Source organism: Hetaerina americana, unplaced genomic scaffold (genome assembly GCF_022747635.1).
Source record: "Hetaerina americana unplaced genomic scaffold, ioHetAmer1.1.p SCAF_2, whole genome shotgun sequence".
NCBI classification, from domain to species: Eukaryota; Metazoa; Arthropoda; class Insecta; order Odonata; family Calopterygidae; genus Hetaerina; species Hetaerina americana.
The window spans coordinates 2,109,755-2,127,500 of NW_027286763.1; the positions used below are offsets into that span (position 1 = coordinate 2,109,755).

General features: G+C 41.9%; 1 protein-coding gene across 5 annotated transcripts in view; it reads right to left on the reverse strand.

The window, feature by feature from the left end:
* Positions 1-17,746, reverse strand: part of LOC139687745 (elongation factor 1-delta-like) — a 36,732-nt gene that overhangs the window by 9,720 nt on the left and 9,266 nt on the right. For 3 of the 5 annotated variants that reach the window (XM_071585017.1, XM_071585015.1, XM_071585014.1), the window contains 4 exons: positions 17,617-17,700; positions 14,508-14,601; positions 11,685-11,872; positions 2,599-2,668 (listed from right to left, as the gene is read on the reverse strand). In XM_071585017.1, the coding sequence (XP_071441118.1) occupies positions 2,599-2,668; positions 11,685-11,872; positions 14,508-14,601; positions 17,617-17,700 (436 nt within the window). The remainder of the gene's footprint in view (positions 1-2,598; positions 2,669-11,684; positions 11,873-14,507; positions 14,602-17,616; positions 17,701-17,746) is intronic. The other 2 variants (XM_071585018.1, XM_071585016.1) reach the window with 1 other exon arrangement.

Sequence of the window (17,746 nt, forward strand, 5' to 3'; positions counted from 1 at the left end):
TTCAGCTCTGAGTGCCTTCTTCCTCCCTTCATCCTGTCCAACATCCCCATCCTGTCCAACATCCCCATCCTGTTCCTTCCCTTTCCTCGTTTGCCTAACATTCTCCCCTCAATTACAGTCTTCAACATCCCGCTGCCGGTCAATACCCCCTTCATCCACTTCTCCTGCCTCCAGAGGATTTCTCCCAACAAACTCCTCTCTTCGCCCACCATACCAAGTACTTCCTCGTTTCTTTTCTTCTCTGTCCATTTCACCTTCTCCATTCTTCTCCACACCCATATTTCAAAAGCCTCCAGTCTACGTCTATCCTCCTGCTTCAATGACCACGTTTCCAGGCCGTACATAGCTACGCTCCATATTATGACTATTTTCAAAGCCAAATTAATTATGGTGTCATGTTGAGGGCACATTCCAGCATCACAATAAATGTGCTTTTATAACAGGAAAGGCCAACGGGGCTCTCTTTGGCTTAAAAAAAATAGCAGTTTTTTTGTTAAGCAAGAAAAATGACTTCATTCTCCATGTTTTTGAAGCACTTTCCTTAGTAAATAGAAATCAAGCAACCCAGCTGATTGAAGCTAACCATTGGTGACATGATATCCATAAAAAAAAAGAAAGATTTGATGTACCATACTGCAGGTTTGCGAGCAAAGAAAAATTGCAATGAGATAGGTTTTCAACTTTTTAAATTTGAAAATGTAATGAGGCCACAGTAAGAAATGATTTTATTTTTTAAAAGGCATCAAAAGACATATTCAATCCTTCTCATTATATAGTTTTTTTTTTAAGTTTTTGCTTGGGAATTATCAGAACTGACTTTTAAATGAATTTTCTTATGCTACACATGCTTTGTGTAATTCATTTTGTCCCCTAATTAAGCATTATGCATGAAATTTGGTGCCATTCTTAATGAGGACCATTCCAAAAGATATTGGCTAAATGGTCAATTAATTAATTATATTATTATTATGATATCACGTGTATCTCACCCCTTGTTAAACCCAAACACCATCACTTAAGCACTCACTCGCTCTCAACTACATCCTTTTGATGATGAGGCAAATAATGCCTATGAGGATTATAAGAAATCAAACTTGAGAAGTCCTCACACAATGCCACTTCTCCCTTTCTCATTTGGATTTTTATTTAAGACTGAACTAATCAAGTCTTCCTGCCGTACATAATTCTACCTCAAATTCTTCAAACGAGCCCACAAGAACTCTTCGTTCTCCATTTTACTTCATCCTTGTGTATTTCCTTAGGGAAGTTCCACAATTTTCTTCAATTTAATTTTGATTAACTGCTTTTCTAAGTGCGGTAAATATTCATGGCCTTAAGTTGTCATTACTGACATCCCTCTCCATCTTAACTACCTGACTCTTCCTTGATATATTCTAACCTTACTGTTTCACCATTCTTACCTCTTCTTTTCAATTGAAGTTTTATATTTTATCTGCCACACATCTAATAATGTAAACAGAATTTCCTTTGTTACATCCAGGGATTACCTTCACCTAAATGTGGGTGCAGGACAAAACAGAGGCACCTTGCTTGATGACCCCATTTTTCTATGATTCTCTAAACTCTTCATATCCTCACACTGCTCTTTCCACTATGCTTCCTTTGCCCCATTACTTTCTTGCATCAGCTAATTTTTTAGCTCTCTGGACTTACTTCTCCCTACTTCTGTGGTAACGTCCTTTCATTATCTTCTGTACTTCATCACCTAATCATTTCTTCTGCAATCCATGGCTAGCTAACCCATTTCTATATCTCCTGTTCCAGTTGTTTCGTTTGCCATTCTTCATTCCTAGTTTGAAATCCTCTCATCTTTCCTCTCATGTATCTGTCCCCTTATCATTCCTCAGCATTGTATCAACTGCCTCCTGGTTCTCCGTCCTTTTCGCCCCAGGTATGTCTTCCACAAGCGCATTCCATTTTAACATTACTGACATGGGTAACCTTGCTTGAAGCAATTATCGTCGCCCTCCTGCCACCACACCGATCTACAGATCATAGGAACATGGAAGCCCTTCCACCATATCAAGGTTGTACTCCATGGTGAGGGATTTCAGAGGTCATATAACCACATTATTGGGTTCTTGACTCTTACTGCTTCCATGAATTATTCAGCCCGATATGATATCCGCCCAAAATTGATGAACAATAAATATTGTAGTCAAGAGCTAATGTTAAAAATAACACTAATTTCACAGTAGTTACTGAAAGAAAGTGCACAGGGAAACAAAAAAGATGGAAGTCACTAGTCTTAATGGTTTCTGAAAACATCACATTTTTAAATTTACATTTCTATGCATCCTTTGTAAAAACATTGAACTTTTTTATCAGTTTTAAATCTCTTTAATGAGGTCAACATTCTTGATTCCAAAATCCTTTAGGAAGTTTATTTGGATGCAGCACCATCACTACCATAAATAAAAAAAAACTTATTTCCTAACATCTTACTCTAAAGTTGATATGGAATGTCTTAATCACTTCAAATATCTCAATGTAATCATCTTAAAAGCCCTTTTTACTGCTTACTATAAAATGAATGTGGAACATGGGTGAAATTAACTAAATAAAAAACCAACTTACTCTTTGACTTCCGGGCAGCATATTCCGCCAGCCTCTGTTCCCTGATCTTCTTGGCAGCATCATCTTCTTCCTGCGAATGATGAAAAATAGAAAAATTAGTTATTAGATTAAGTAGTAGTAGTAGTTTTGAGGGGAGGCGACCGACAGCTGAGGTCATTTGCGCCATAGGGGATGGATAGGAAAGGATGAAGGGTGGAGAGAAACCCGGCGTCGGCATTAGCCTACTCTTTACGAAAGGCGCCAAGGGGTCCGCGGCTTAACGTCCCATCCGACGGACGGCGTACTCACTCAAAGTGCCCTCCACAAAGCACCTCAAGCAGGGATCGAGATACCTCTGAAAAATATTCAACACCGCCGGGATTTGAACCCGGGCCCTCTGGGTGGGAAGCCAGTACGCTAGCCCCCGCACCATCTCGATCCCCGTTATTAGATTAAGGATGAATTCAATTTAGTTTGTAATTAATGGTACAGTTCAATATATGAAATAATAATTAGTGGCACTACAGAGCAGAGAATATATTATTGCTTTCATGAAAGAGCACACAAAACAATTATACGGCAGAGATATTAGGCTAGTGATAGAAATAGAAAATGAAGACAATACAATTACTACCTTGATCAAAAATTTCCCGGAATTTATTCAGAAAATTAAAAATACAAGTTTATTCATCTAAATCTATATTGTCCCCTTCAAAGTAATCCCCATCGACTGCAACACACTTATGCCAGCGCTTGATCCAATCCTCGAAACATTTTTTATATTCGGTTTTCGGTATGTCCATCAGTGCTTCCTGCGATTTTTCCATTACTTCCTCTCGGCTGCTAAAACGCGTTCCCCGTAATGGTTTTTTAACTCGATTGAACAGAAAGAAGTCACAGGGAGCCAAATCAGGTGAATTCTGTGGCTGTTGGATGGTATTTGTTGCATTTTTCGTCAAAAAATTACGAATAATGATAGCACTGTGCGACGGTGCGTTATCATGGTGCAAAATCCACGAGTTTTCTGCCCACATTTCTGGTCTCTTTCGGCGAATTGCTTCACGCAAACGTCTCATAACGCCCAAATAATACTCTTTGTTTACTGTCTGGCCTTCTGGCAAAAATTCATGATGCACTATACCGTTGTAATCCATGAAAACCGTCAGCATTGCCTTCTTTTTTGACTGAAAACGACGTGGTTTTTTTGGTCTCGGCTCATTTGGTGAACGCCATTCACTTGCCTGATGTCTGGATTGCGTGTCGTACTCATAAACCCACGTCTCGTCTCCAGTAATGATCCTTTTGATGAATGTGGGATCGGATTCAGCCTCGCAAATCATGTCTTTTGCGACGTCAACACGGTCTCTTTTTTGCATGAAATTGAGGTCTTTTGGCACCAACTTTGCTGCTACACGACGGAAACCCAAATCATTAACCACAATGTCTTGGGCGGATCCATAGGCAATGTTCAAGTCCTCCGCTATTTCTCTGATGGTTAATTTGCGGTTATTGACCAACATTTCTTTCACTTTATCAATTTTTTCATCGACTTTCGATTTCGATGGTCTGCCACTGCGTTCATCATCTTCGATTGACTCACGACCACCTCTGAACCGCTCGTGCCACTGGTAAACGACCGTTTTTTTAGAGAATCGTTGCCGAAACACTTTTCCAACATTTCCAACGTCCGTGCGCCACTAAATCCGTTTTTTACGCAAAATTTAATACAAGTTCGTTGTTGCAAATTTAAATCCATTTCTGCAATTGTAAAAAATCGCCAACACACACAGAGATAGATGTACTCTTGGCTACGTAACTTTTGCAAATGTCAAGTTATGACACTAAGATTTAAAGGGAATATCAACAACAGATGTACCAATTTAACAAAAAAAACAGAACTCAAATCGGAACGATGGGAGCGCCACACGGTGGTTATTCCGGGAACTTTTTGATCAAGGTAGTAGCTTAGGGAGTAGTAGTTTTAGGAGTTTGTAGGGTGCGTCGACAGCTATGGTCATTTTGTACCACTGTCATAACGTAAAACTTATGTTCCTTTTAAACTAGGAATAAGTAAACAAATAAATACGAATAAATATATAAATAAATAATATAAACAAAAAAAAAAAAAAAATGCTAAAATCAAAAGCATTAAAATTATGAGCTACAAAGCTAAAGCTGCCCCATTAAACCAGTATACCTTAAAAAACTTAAGACTCGGTTTATAGACCCAGAGTCATCCCCTAAAATATTTCTTAAGTCTCCCCTTATCTTCAACATGTCTCTGGCCCTTTCGTATGTTTTACATTCCGTCAGGATATGTTTTATCGTCAGCGGTTGGAGGCACTCATTGCAGCGGGGCTGTTCTTTTACCTCCGCAAAGAGGTACGAATGAGTGAGGGCAGAGTGTCCTATTCTCATGCGCGTAATCATGACCTCTTCCCTCCGAATGCTCCGGATGGAAGAGGACCATGGGGAAACGACCGGTTTTATTGCCCTGAGTTTATTATTTTGCAGAGACTGCCAAGCCTCCTTCCACTGATGCAGGACCGAGTTCCGCAAGGCGGCCTTCACGTCCTCCATTGGAACCAAAGTGGAGTCGGTCTCGGGTTGTCGAAGGGCATCCTTCGCTGCCTGGTCAGCTTTTTCGTTGCCTCTTATGCCGACGTGACCAGGAGTCCATATAAAGGAGACCCTGTTCCCCTTTCTCTGAAGGGACAACAGGGTATAATGGATCTCCTGGACTATCGGGTGCACAGGTGCAAAGACCGATAAAGATTTTAGGGCGCTCAACGAGTCGGTGCAGATGAGGAAAGAGCCATTGCTTTCTTTTATTTCTCCTAGGGCCGTCCTTATGGCTGACAGCTCGGCTGTGAAAATGCTGCAAGAAGTGTGCATTTTTTTCCTCACGACTCCATGGTAGTGGGACACGACCGCATAGGCACATGCAGATTCTGACTTTGACCCGTCGGTGTAGACTGGGACGAAGTCAGAAAGTGAGCTGAGGACGGCACTAAAGAGCTGCTGGTATTCGGAATCGGTCGTCTTGGCTTTGCGGCGTGCACTGGCAATGAGTTTAATATCCGGCATTGGTGTTAACCAAGGCGGATACTTAGCATAGGAGACGGGGCATATTTGAGGAAATGTAAAATTTACCGCGTTAATAAAATCATTAAAACGAACGGCAAAGGGCCTAGTTGCCCTTCTCCGCCTGTTAAATAAGTCTAAAAACCGTTGGTTAAAAACTATGTTAAAACAAGGGTGGATTGTCTCTGATAAAATTTTACAGGCATAGTTGCCCATTAAAATCATCCTGCGGGTTTCCAACGGAGGCTCCCCTGCGTCTGCAAGTAAGCTTGGGACTGGGCTTGTTCTAAATGCCCCGGTGGCCAACCGTATCCCAGCATTGTGGACACATGTAAGTGGTCTCAAGTAAGACTCTCGTCCTGAGGAATACACTATGGAACCATAGTCCAGTTTGGATCGCACCAAGCCTCTGTACAATAAAAGCATGCTGGTGCGGTCTGCTCCCCAAGTGGAGTGAGTTAAAAACTTTAAAACGTTGAGGGTTTGGCGACACCTCTCACGTAACACGCGGATATGCTCCCGCCAGTTCAGCTTTTGGTCCAGGATCATGCCGAGAAAGCGGACGGACTCCACAAATGGAAGAATCCTACCCAACAGGGTTAGGGTCGGGGTAACGTGGTAACCGCGAAGACGGTGAAAGTGCACGCATTTCGTTTTCTCCATGGAGAAACGAAATCCGTTCTTTCGCGACCACTCTCCCAGTTTGTTTAGAGTCACCTGGGCTTGCCTGGAAGCGTTTGGCAGTCGTGTCGACCGGCAAAATATGGCTAGGTCGTCCACATAGAGCGATGCCATCACCGGGGCATTGATGCATTCCACCACGTCGTTGATGGCGATGGCAAATAACGTCACGCTCAGTACTGAACCCTGGGGTACCCCGTTCTCCTGTGTAAAAGATCGGGAAAAGTGCTTCCCAGTCCTAACTTTAAAAAGGCGGTTGGTTAAAAAATTTCTGATAAATAGGGCCATGTTGCCTCTAAATCCCCACTTGTGGAGCATGTTGAGGATTCTCCATCGCCACACACTATCATAGGCCTTCTCCAGGTCGAAGAAGACTGCTATGACGTGTTGACGGTGGAGAAAGGCTTCCTGGATGAAGTTCTCAGTGCGCACCAGGTGGTCTGTCGTGGACCTGCCACGCCGAAAGCCGCACTGAGCATCGGAGAGCAGGTGTCGACTCTCCAAGCACCACATGAGACGTCGGTTTACCATCCGTTCCATCACCTTGCACAGGCAGCTGGTGAGAGATATGGGACGGTAGTTGTTCGGGTCATTTTTGTCCTTGCCCTGTTTTGGGATTGGTATCACGATGGACTCTCGCCAGGCATTTGGAAAACTGCCCTCGTTCCAGAGTTGGTTGAGGGTATTTAGGACCTCCCCAATCGCGGTTTCCGGAATGTTCCGGAGAAATGCGTTGTGGATTTCGTCCGCCCCTGGCGAGGTGTAATGGGAGTCTTCGATGGCGGATTTAAGCTCCCAGGGCGTGAAAGGCTCATTGTAATATTCGCTTGTAGGGCCTGCACCAAAATTGAGAGGGACTCTCTCGCATCGCCTCTTCCGGTTCGCAAAGTCCGCGGCATAGCCCTCGTCACTGCTATTGGCCGCGAACTGACTGGCAAATATGTTGCTTATTTCGGCAGGTGAATTAACCACCCGGCCAGCAACAAGCAATGGCGAGATGACAAATGAGCCCTTGGACCCGGAGATTTTCTTCACTTTGTCCCATACCTGACCAAGTGGCGTGCGATGGTTGATGGTAGAGACGTATTCTATCCAGGAAGCCCTCTTGGCCTCCTTCACGGCCCGTCGAGCTCGCGCTCTCAGGCGGCGGTACGATGCCAGATTAGTTGCCGTGGGATATTTTCTAAAAATATTCAATGCTTTTTTCCTCGCCCGAATCGCCCGGTCGCATTCCCCGTTCCACCAAGGGACAGGAGCTCGATTTATATTCCCGGACGTACGAGGGATACTTTTGGTAGCTGCCGCCAACAGCGTTGTACTTAGTTTATCGACGTTGTGCAACGCGTCGAAACTTGCGTCGTGTTTATATGTAAACGTACGCTTGAAAAGTGGCCAGTCCGCACGGTTAATACGCCACTTTTCCGGAGGTTTTGAAATGGTGGGCGAAGAGTCTTCTTTAACGAGTAGAAGAGGAAAATGGTCACTCCCACAGAGATCGTTGTGGGTGGACATTTTCAGCTTTGGGGCTAGACTTCTCGAGCATAGACAAAGATCTATTGCTGAGAATTCCCCATTGAAGCTGTTAAAACGGGTTTTTTCGCCGCTATTTAATAAAAACAGGTTAAAATCCTCAATAAAGTTGGATAAAATTCGACCTCACCTATTACTTTGGGTTTCTGGCCCTCCCCAGAGAGGATCATGGGCATTAAAATCTCCCATCAAAATGAACGGCTGAGGAAGCTGGTGGACAAGGGCTTCAAGGTTCAGGCGAGTCACCGGTGCACCCTCTGGCAGATACACGTTGCATAACGTCATCCTCTCAGGGGTGTGCACCGTGACAGCGACGGCCTGGAATGGAGAGTTCAGTTGGACTCGCGAGGTGTAAAGGGCCTCACGGGCCGCAACTGCTACTCCCCCTTGGGCTCGTTGGCCACTTAGGTCATCCATTCTAAAAACAGTGAACCCCTTCAGAATACCCTTATCTTCAGCCTTAAAATGGGTCTCTTGGAGACAAATACAAGAGGGTTTAAAATCTTGGATTAAAATGGCCAGCTCCTCCTTGTGCCGATAAAAACCATTGCAGTTCCACTGCAGAATGGAACACATTTAAAATGTTAAATTAAAATAAATAAATAAATAAATAAATAAATATATAAATAAATAAGATGACTAAAAAGGGAGATGACCAACTCTATTGAGGTTATCGCTTGAAGCGATGTTTCCTCTTCCACTCGTTTGCGAAGACCTCAGTATCAGAGATACTCTGGTCCTCTTCAATTACCTCCGGCTTCTTTGGCTTCACTGGAGGCGGCGGGGAAGGTGTATTCTCACGCCCTTTTCGCGTGTTCCCCTTGGTGGTTTTTAGTGGGCTCTTCTTTGAAGGGCCCACAGGAGTAGGTGGCTCCTTGTCCACCTTACTCTTTCCATCCTTCACCCTTTTTGGTTTAGGCACTTGCGTGGTTTCTATTGGGGATTCTTTCGGGATCTCTGTCTGCGTGGCGATGGTACACTTTACACATTGCGTGGTTGCAACGGAAGCAAAGGACCGGGAGAAAGTTGGAGCGATTAGCGCCCTGTATTTTCTCCTCGCTTCCGCATATGGGATTTTTTCCAGTGTTTTTATCTCCATGACTTTCCTCTCTTCTTTCATCTTCGGGCAATCACGAGAGTACACTGGGTGTGTACCCTCGCAATTCACACAAAGAGTTTCCGAAGAGCACTCTTTATCCTCGTGCGCGTCTTTGCCACAGCGCGGGCAGGTGGCCTTGCCCTCGCAGCGCGACGCGACATGGCCGAACCGTTGGCATTTGAAACAACGCACGGGATTTGGGATGAATGGCCTCACTGGTACCGATTCATAGCCCACAAACACCTTGTCGGGTAGTCTATCACGCGCAAACGTCAAGATCACGGAGGTGCTGTTTACGTTTTCTCCGTTGCGCCTTGTGGTGAGTCGACGACAATCAGTCACTCCCTGAGAAAACATTTCTCTCTTGATTTCTTCGATGTCCACGTATAGAAGGTCGTAGTGACTGATGACTCCCCGACAGGTGTTAAGAGTGCGGTGCACCTCCACCTTAATCGGAATGTCATGGAGCGTTCCCATAGCAAGTAGTTTTTCGCTCTGTGTGTCGTTCAGGGTCTCTATAAGTAGTGTACCATCCCTGAGCTTCTTCACGCTCTTTGGGTCCCCAGGCACAATCTGTGATAACACTCTGCGAATTAAGAAGGGAGAAACCTTTTTCAAGGTCTCACCTTCCTTTGCACAAGACATAATTAAATAGCGCTTACATGCGCCGATACACTTTTCTCCCCCGCCGGTGTCCGGACGGGATCTTTTTAGTGGTGGAAAGGGTTTTTCCTCCATAATAGTAAATGATTCGTCCCTCGGCCTCCCCACCCACCACGGAGCCACACATTTGGGACGCCACTCCGCCAAACCGGAGCGGTCGCCAGGGCTAACTCGAGGGATATAGCGCTTCTGGAGTGGTTGTCTGTTTCGGGGTGGATCTTTGGTGCAAGGGCCCACCAAAACCCTTACATCTCCGACCTCCCTACGCAGACCCCCACAACCTTGGCACTCGCCACCGGAGCGAAAACGCGACGGAAGCCGATTGACCGGGAGTGGCTAGCTCCCGGCCTCCCGTTTACACGAAATCCGGGGCCGAAGAGGGGTATCACTCCCCGGTCCATACAGGGCATCCGACACCCTGCTGGGAACCAGAAAGCTCACCTTCCAGGATCCCCTTTTCTCCCTTACGGGTCTCCAGGCACGGCAAACACCTGGGCGGATCGCAGGCCAGATGGTATGGCCGCTCACAGACAGTGGATCCACAGCACTGTCCGGACGCATCCCTTGCTGGCTTGGGGTTTGTTTTCGGGGTTTTCTCCCCGCCCTTTTAGTCGCCTCTTACGACAAGCAGGGATACTGCGGGAGTATTCTCTATCCCCCTACCCGCGGGGGGGGGTAGCTTAGGTCCAGACAGAAGAAATATTAAGGGAATTGAAACGGACTAAGGTGGACGGTATAGATAACATCCCTGCAGAATTACTCACTCAGCCTTTGACACTCGGATGTCAAGCGTGACTCGACACGACTATCACTGGTACCAGCTCGTTTGTCTGGCCACACTCGACATAGAGATTCACCACTTGTGAAAGGCGGATTTGGAGTTTATTCAATTAATTCTCTAAATGCCATCAGCACCAAAGGACGAGGAAAAAGTTACAACTATGGGACATAGATTATTTTATAACTACATCATTTGTATCTATTATAAATCTACACATAAATGCCATCTCAAACTGATACTACCACCACAGCATCTGTTTACTGTATCGTTAACACTATTTCAATTCAGTCAATTGCCTTTTACTTCTTGTCTCTGTGAGTGATATTTCAGCCTGCATCACCTTCCCTTGGTGAACAATCTTATCGCCCATACTCTTGCAACAGGAGCATCCAATTATCGCATTTAAGACTCAGACTAAACTTGATAGGCAATTAGGGATTTACAAATCACTTTCTTTTCTCAAGAGGTTCGCTTACGCTCCTAGAAGCATATCGCAGCTGTTTTCATGACACGGGGACCTTTTCTCAAACGATGCTTCACCTGCAGTTGGATGAATGCTATGCTAGAGTTTTTGAAAGCACCGAAGACGAATTTAACATAAAAAATAAAGGAACTATTGGAGAAGAAAAGTGACGAAAATGAGTTCTCCGATCTAGCATAATAGGAAGATGAACGGAGAATGGGTCCAAGTGGAACTACAGAAGGGAAAACATCCATACATTCACCAAAAGATCAGGGGCCTTCTGCATTCCTACATTTACCAAACAGGAAATAACAAAAGGTGAATAAAACAAACATCTTTGTCAACCCTAGAGTGCCATGCACACTTGCTTCATTCGGTGCAAACATTGCCAGGTTACGTTAAAGAGAAGAGCAGAAGATACGAAAAATGACCGTTAAACCATTTGTAAAACAATCTGCTGAAAATCAATTAACATAGAATGAGGTACAAAAAAGGGAATAAAGCATAAAAACTATATTATTTAATAGTTATGTACACGTAACGCCATCAAGAAAATGGCTGTGAAGAGCGTCGCAGGCAAGTCTTGGAAACTTTGTCAGAATCTCTCGCAGCAAAGTTGGCACTCAAAAGGAGTAAACATTGAATGGTCAATTCAGACATTTTAAGTTGATCCATTGCATATTACCGCAAGCGTGGTCGGCATCATCGAATTCCCATGAATCAAAGCAACATCAACTTGTAATGATGGCACACCACGCATACTCCATCCTCTGGAGAAATTAACTAAAATAAGGGAGAAGAAATACCTCAGAATCAGAGCCAAAGAGGTCGACGTCATCATCATCATCATCTTGTTTCTTGGCTGGTTTGGCAGGTTGGGGAGCGGCAGGTGATGCTGCGGGGGTGCCCTTTGATGCTGCAGGTGCAGGCTTGATTTCCAAGTTCTTCAATCTCAATTCCAAGCTACTAATGTGGCTCCTTAGATCGCCAACAGCTGATTATGATGAAAACGAGGGGAGAAAGAAAATATGATTAAAATCTAAAGGAAACATTATATTATAGGATTAACAGCTGGGAAAAGCTTTTCTCATTATGCAAAAATAAATTAAAATTATAGAATTCAAATGATCCTCGCCAAACATCCTCAAAACTTAATAGTGTAGAGGTAGTGTATTAAATATGGATTTCATTACAATGGCTACGCTTCCAAAGATTTTCAGAATTAAGGAGTTCAGCCTCGATAGCTTAACTGGCTAATTCACTCGACTGGACATTCCCGCGATTGAAATCCAGTCAAGGCGAATGATTTTTACACCCTGAAATTGTTGCAATAGAATGGTTATGCTGCTGAAATTACAGATGAAAATTTTTTTTCCAAATGAGACATTACAAGCAAATTAATTTTATCACATAATGAATCGTGAATGAAGCGCACAGCATCGGCTGCAGTACTGGGATGCGGAAGACAACAGGAAACCACACCACATTATGCTCTCCCTAGAATACGCAGCCTTGTCTTGCATTCAAATACAGTAGAATGGAAAGATATGAGCTGCAGTAAACCAATCCTAGGATTGAAATACTTAAAAAAAAAAAAAAATAATGAATAATGGACAAATCACAATATTCCGTAACTGACAATAAATTTTATCTCTCCAAAGCTTCAGTACCAATGGTACTAAATTTCTACTTGGGATGGCTGCAATAAATCAAGAAATGAATATTAACACAGGCACTCCCTTTTTTTATATTTTATTTAATTTCCCATTTCCACCTGAAAATTGAATACAAATTAATCCCAATTATCCATAAGTAAACTACGATGGTGGCTGATTTTATGCCTTTGCAAATAGAGGATATACGCTGGACCCTCGCTTTACAAACCCTTGGATACCTAGTAATTCACATAACGAGCAAAAATATTGTGCCCAAGAATAACTCGCTTAGCGAGTGCCATTTCGCAAAACGAGTGACGAGGAGAGGGGCATGTCCCAAGTAATTGTGCTGGCTGTTTACATTTGTATTTAGAACAAGTGGCACTAGCACTGCACCATTGCAAGTGATCACACACATGTCCTCACTTGTGTTCAGACAATTTATTAGTGACTTTTCGTGCACAGCGTAAAAATATTTAATAGTTTTAAAAATATCCCCAAGAAAAAGCCACAAAAGAAGACAGTCAAAAGAGAATAAAAATAATTGTGGAGTTGCAAAGCGAAATCATTCAAAAAGCGAGAACGAGGTGTCAGCATAGGTGATCTATCACGCACATACCTGTATCATACAATTGGTCACCATCAACAACTTGCACTATCCTAAAGAAGAAGTTGTGGAGGAGGCAACAGCAAAGAAACGGGGAGCATTTCTGGACATCATTTAAAAGATTCCAGTCTCAGCTCTGCCTATGATCTCATTTTTTCAGCTTCATATTCTATTTTATCTTGTTTCATTGAACCACTATTATTGGGTGCAGTTTTACTTTTAATTTTAAGGATGGGAAATTTGTCATATCTTTAGTTTTTTTCTATTTCTTTCCTAACACACTGGAACTATATTTTACTGCATTTTATTTTCATTCTAGCATTTGCCATAAATGATAACTGCCACAGTACCCATGAAAACACCAGTGTTTTGTTCCCATTTGAAATAGCTCACACAACTTACTACAGCTGAATTTCTATTTTGATGATGATTTCCCCAAGAAAAATTACACATCATCATCACTGCAAAAAAATTCACTAATCTGAAACAATTTTGAAGAAAACTAACGATGTTTTCTTTTCTATTAAGGTATGAATCTTCCTAGCAAATACTACACTGAAAATAAAATGGAGTAAATTCTAGCAACGTCGGACAATAAATGAAAAATATCAATGACAAATCTACAAACAAGGCAACAACATGAAGCCAAAATTTACCAATCGACTTGAAAAAATTGGAAGAATGTTATTACCAATAATAATAACGCATTAAAACAAAATTAGTAAAAATTAAAGCAACAAAATCTGCTAAAAAAGTTATGGATTGCAAATGAACTGGCCACCTCAGGGCCGATAGCCAAGCATACTACCATCGTGGCAGAAGCTGGGCAATTTTTGCAACAGTTAATGTAATTATTATGTAAACTCGTAGCCATCTATGCCCAAAAGGAGCTATTTTTGTTTTTGGAGAGTTAAGGCGAACTTAATTACCACATTTCAAAGAAACCAGCCACCCATAGAGCTTGTCCTTCCATTGGAAACGTGATTATGTTTTGAATAACATCCATTCCAAGCAACAATTAATTTTAAAAAATATTCAATTGGCCACCTCTCTCCTACAGCATTTTTTTTGTTTTCTGGACTTTTCCTACTGTGACCAATGTGACTCATTGAGTCTTACTAAATGTACGCATTCTGCAATGCAATAAATTTAACATGATGTCCATAAATTTTGTCAGCAACATGCAAGCTTGATTGAAAACATATTCATCCCCATGAGACTTGAGTATTTGAGAATCCTCCAAAAATTATCACTCGCAGAAACAATCATGATACAAACAAAATAATTTTCGCTGCCATGGCTATGCATTATGTGCACATATACAAGTACGTATGCATACACATATTTATCCATAAATTTAAAATTACCTTTCTTCAGGTCAGCATTTTCCAACTCTAAAGATTGAAGGCGATTCAATACATCACTGGACGCACCCGCTGTAGCCACAGCAACACCGTCCATCTGCATGGAAAATTTCATACAATATAAGAGTGCTATAATGCATTGATTAAACTTGAGCTATGGATAAAATAACAGCTAATATGTTAAAATAAGTTTTAAAAGCATGCACCACTAACTATCCAACATATCAGGTCTCTTAAAAGAACTGTGCGAACATAATGTTCAGCCCTACACAATATTACTGGGAAAATTGAAGATCTATGACTTAATTTTATCAAAGAGTTAAGAGTATGTAATTTTTAATGCACTGCAAGGCATTACACTATCATCAGACCTAACATGGAGGAAACATGCTCGAAATACACGAGGAAGAACCGTTTGTAAATGGTTACAGAAACTTCAATGCATCAATACCAGCAAAGAAGTAATTGAATGGAAAAATTACGGAGGGAGATTATTTTGCATTGGTTCATCCCATTTTGAACACCACAAAAAAAACTTAGAAGGTGGGTAAGAGATTTCAGATTTAAATGAAAAAATACATGGGAAAGAGGCCATGCTCATTAACAATTAATACGAATTAACATAGTGCCCAATTTTTGGGTGGCACTTGAAAGAATAAAGAATTCATTCACCAAACAATCGAAAAATATAAACCCAAACCCATTGAATACCAGCAACAAAAAAATAATTTCAATTCCCCACTGCAGTAGTGAGACATCACATCGAGTGGTTTCGGGAAACTGTTTAAAAACCAACGTAATGGTTCTATTTTCACATGGATAATTCTTGATCAGATCATTAGAAATAAGGACCATTTTAACACGAAAGTAAAATATGCTTTCATTTTAAAATTTCATAACCAAATAGCAAGTTCCTCTAATAAATGGCTAGGTAATGCATACTGTCTTATGCCATAGTCACAGCATGCAGATTCAATTTAGGATTTACTTCAAATGATGACCAAACCTGAATTTTTTTCGGATAAAATCTTTGAATAATATTTCATTTGCAGATTTGAGGGCATGGGTGGCTACATAACAGTTCTTCCAAGAAATGACAAGGATTTAACGCATGTCTGTGGGTCAAACGGAGGATGATGGGCTATATGCTGCCTAGGTGGTTAATATGGTGCAGTCTGGAGGGAAATCCATGTCTAGCGACAACACCTACTACCCAGAGGTAATTCATTTGGCATTAATTAACTCCTAACTTAATATACTCCCCGTATTATTATTCCAATTATTATGATCAGGAAGTGCTGCATGAAATTAACTGCTCTGCCACTCCTCCAACCATACAACTAACCCTCTATAATCCTCTACTTTTAGCACCCTTTCATTAGTACTTTGTAATAAAGATGTAGCTTTAAAATAAACCGAACACACATTTATACATAATTCTCAGCGATATTTTCAAAGGAGAAGAAACCACAATGACCAACTCTAAATACTATATCCTAAGTTATTTAGCTCTTCAAACCTTTAAAGGCATATCAATACCAAATTAAATTTCTTAAATAAAAACAATCACCCTCATACCACTGCTTCAGAGCCTTCAGAATTTCAACACATTAACATGCAATTAAAGAACTTTTTCTAATAATTACTTATAGCGGGCTTAGTACTGGGGGAACTCTACCATCACCTACCAAACCGACCTTCGGGTTGATTACTGCGTTTATGGTTTTTTTTATTATGATTAATACAACCAATTTTCTCGTACTTCTTCGTTGCTGAGTAATTATGACTGTGCCAGAGCAACAAAAGTGATTGGTTTTATGATGCATTAACCTATTGCCCATCCCTATCGGAAAACTTAGGTGATCATGAAACTAAAACTTTTATGCAATACAATTTATCCCTCAAAATGAACTCAATATTAAGGGACTAAAATCATTATGGCTGGGACATGCCAAGCAGCATACAATTGCGCCCACATGGAAAATTGGGGAATATCAAAAAGTAGGATAGGGGATCACTCTTTCAGAATCCTCGCCCCTAAGGCACTGCACCAAGGATTGAAGAAATAGCAATTGTTTGCAGGGGTTGAATTCATTTCAAAGTTGCAATATGATGCACTCCTGTGCCAGACGTTTAACTTGTTAACACGGGAAGGTGTCCTGGACTGAACGATCTCACAAATCACTCCATCGATAGCCACAAATCTCACTAAATATCTTGCCAGAAAAAATACTGGGCTGAATAGCAATGCAACATCAACCCAATTCATGCCTTCATCATATCAATTACATGCCTTTTAAAAATCTTCATTAGCATTCACCCCAAATGCTCCCTAGCATTCTTCACCCCTCCCAAAATAAGAACATGTCATCCTCATCTAATGAAAATTATTTAATCCTTTTAAATAACTAAAAACCACAAATTTTAATGGTTATGATATTTAAAATTGAGTAGTGCAGTAGTTATTTGGGGAGGCAACAGACAGCCGAGGTCATTTGCGGTATTGGTGAAGGATGGGAAACAAGGAAGGGTGGAGAGAGACCCAGCATCTGCATTAGCATACTGTTAGCAAAAGGAGTTTGCAGTTTAAGGTCCCACTCGACAGATGATGCACTCTCTTAAAGTGCTCTCCACAAAGCACCTCGAGTAGGAGTCGGAATACCACTGAAAAAGATCTGCTGACTCCAGGATTCAAACCCAGGACCACTGGTGGGACACCAGGATGCTAGCTACCGCGCCATACTGATCCCCAATTACACATTGAGGAGAGATGGTCAACTTTTCCACACCTTATATTTCCAGTTACCAATACGTTATTTATACACATGAGCTTACACGCGTGCAAGAGCATGACGAAATAAAATATCAGAGCAAGGATTATTTAATACAACACCCAATTATTTTGTGAAAATATGAGTCTCAAGCCCAAACATTCAATCAGATTGATCCTGACATCTTTCTCAAAAACACATTAAAACAACACATCTTGAGGGAAACCTGTACACCAACAAAAGTTTAATGCAAAAACAACTTAACAAATCGGCACATGCAAGGCAAATAAACATTTTATGGGATTGATAAGTCACAGCCGCAGCCCATCTCTGTTACTCACAAACTCGAGGGATTGTTTAATGTGCCATCGTGCCTTGGCCACTTCCGCTGCCAGGGAGCTTTGGATGGGTGTGGGAGGCGTGCCCTACACCACCACCACCACCAAGGATCATCCAGAAAGGGAAGAGACG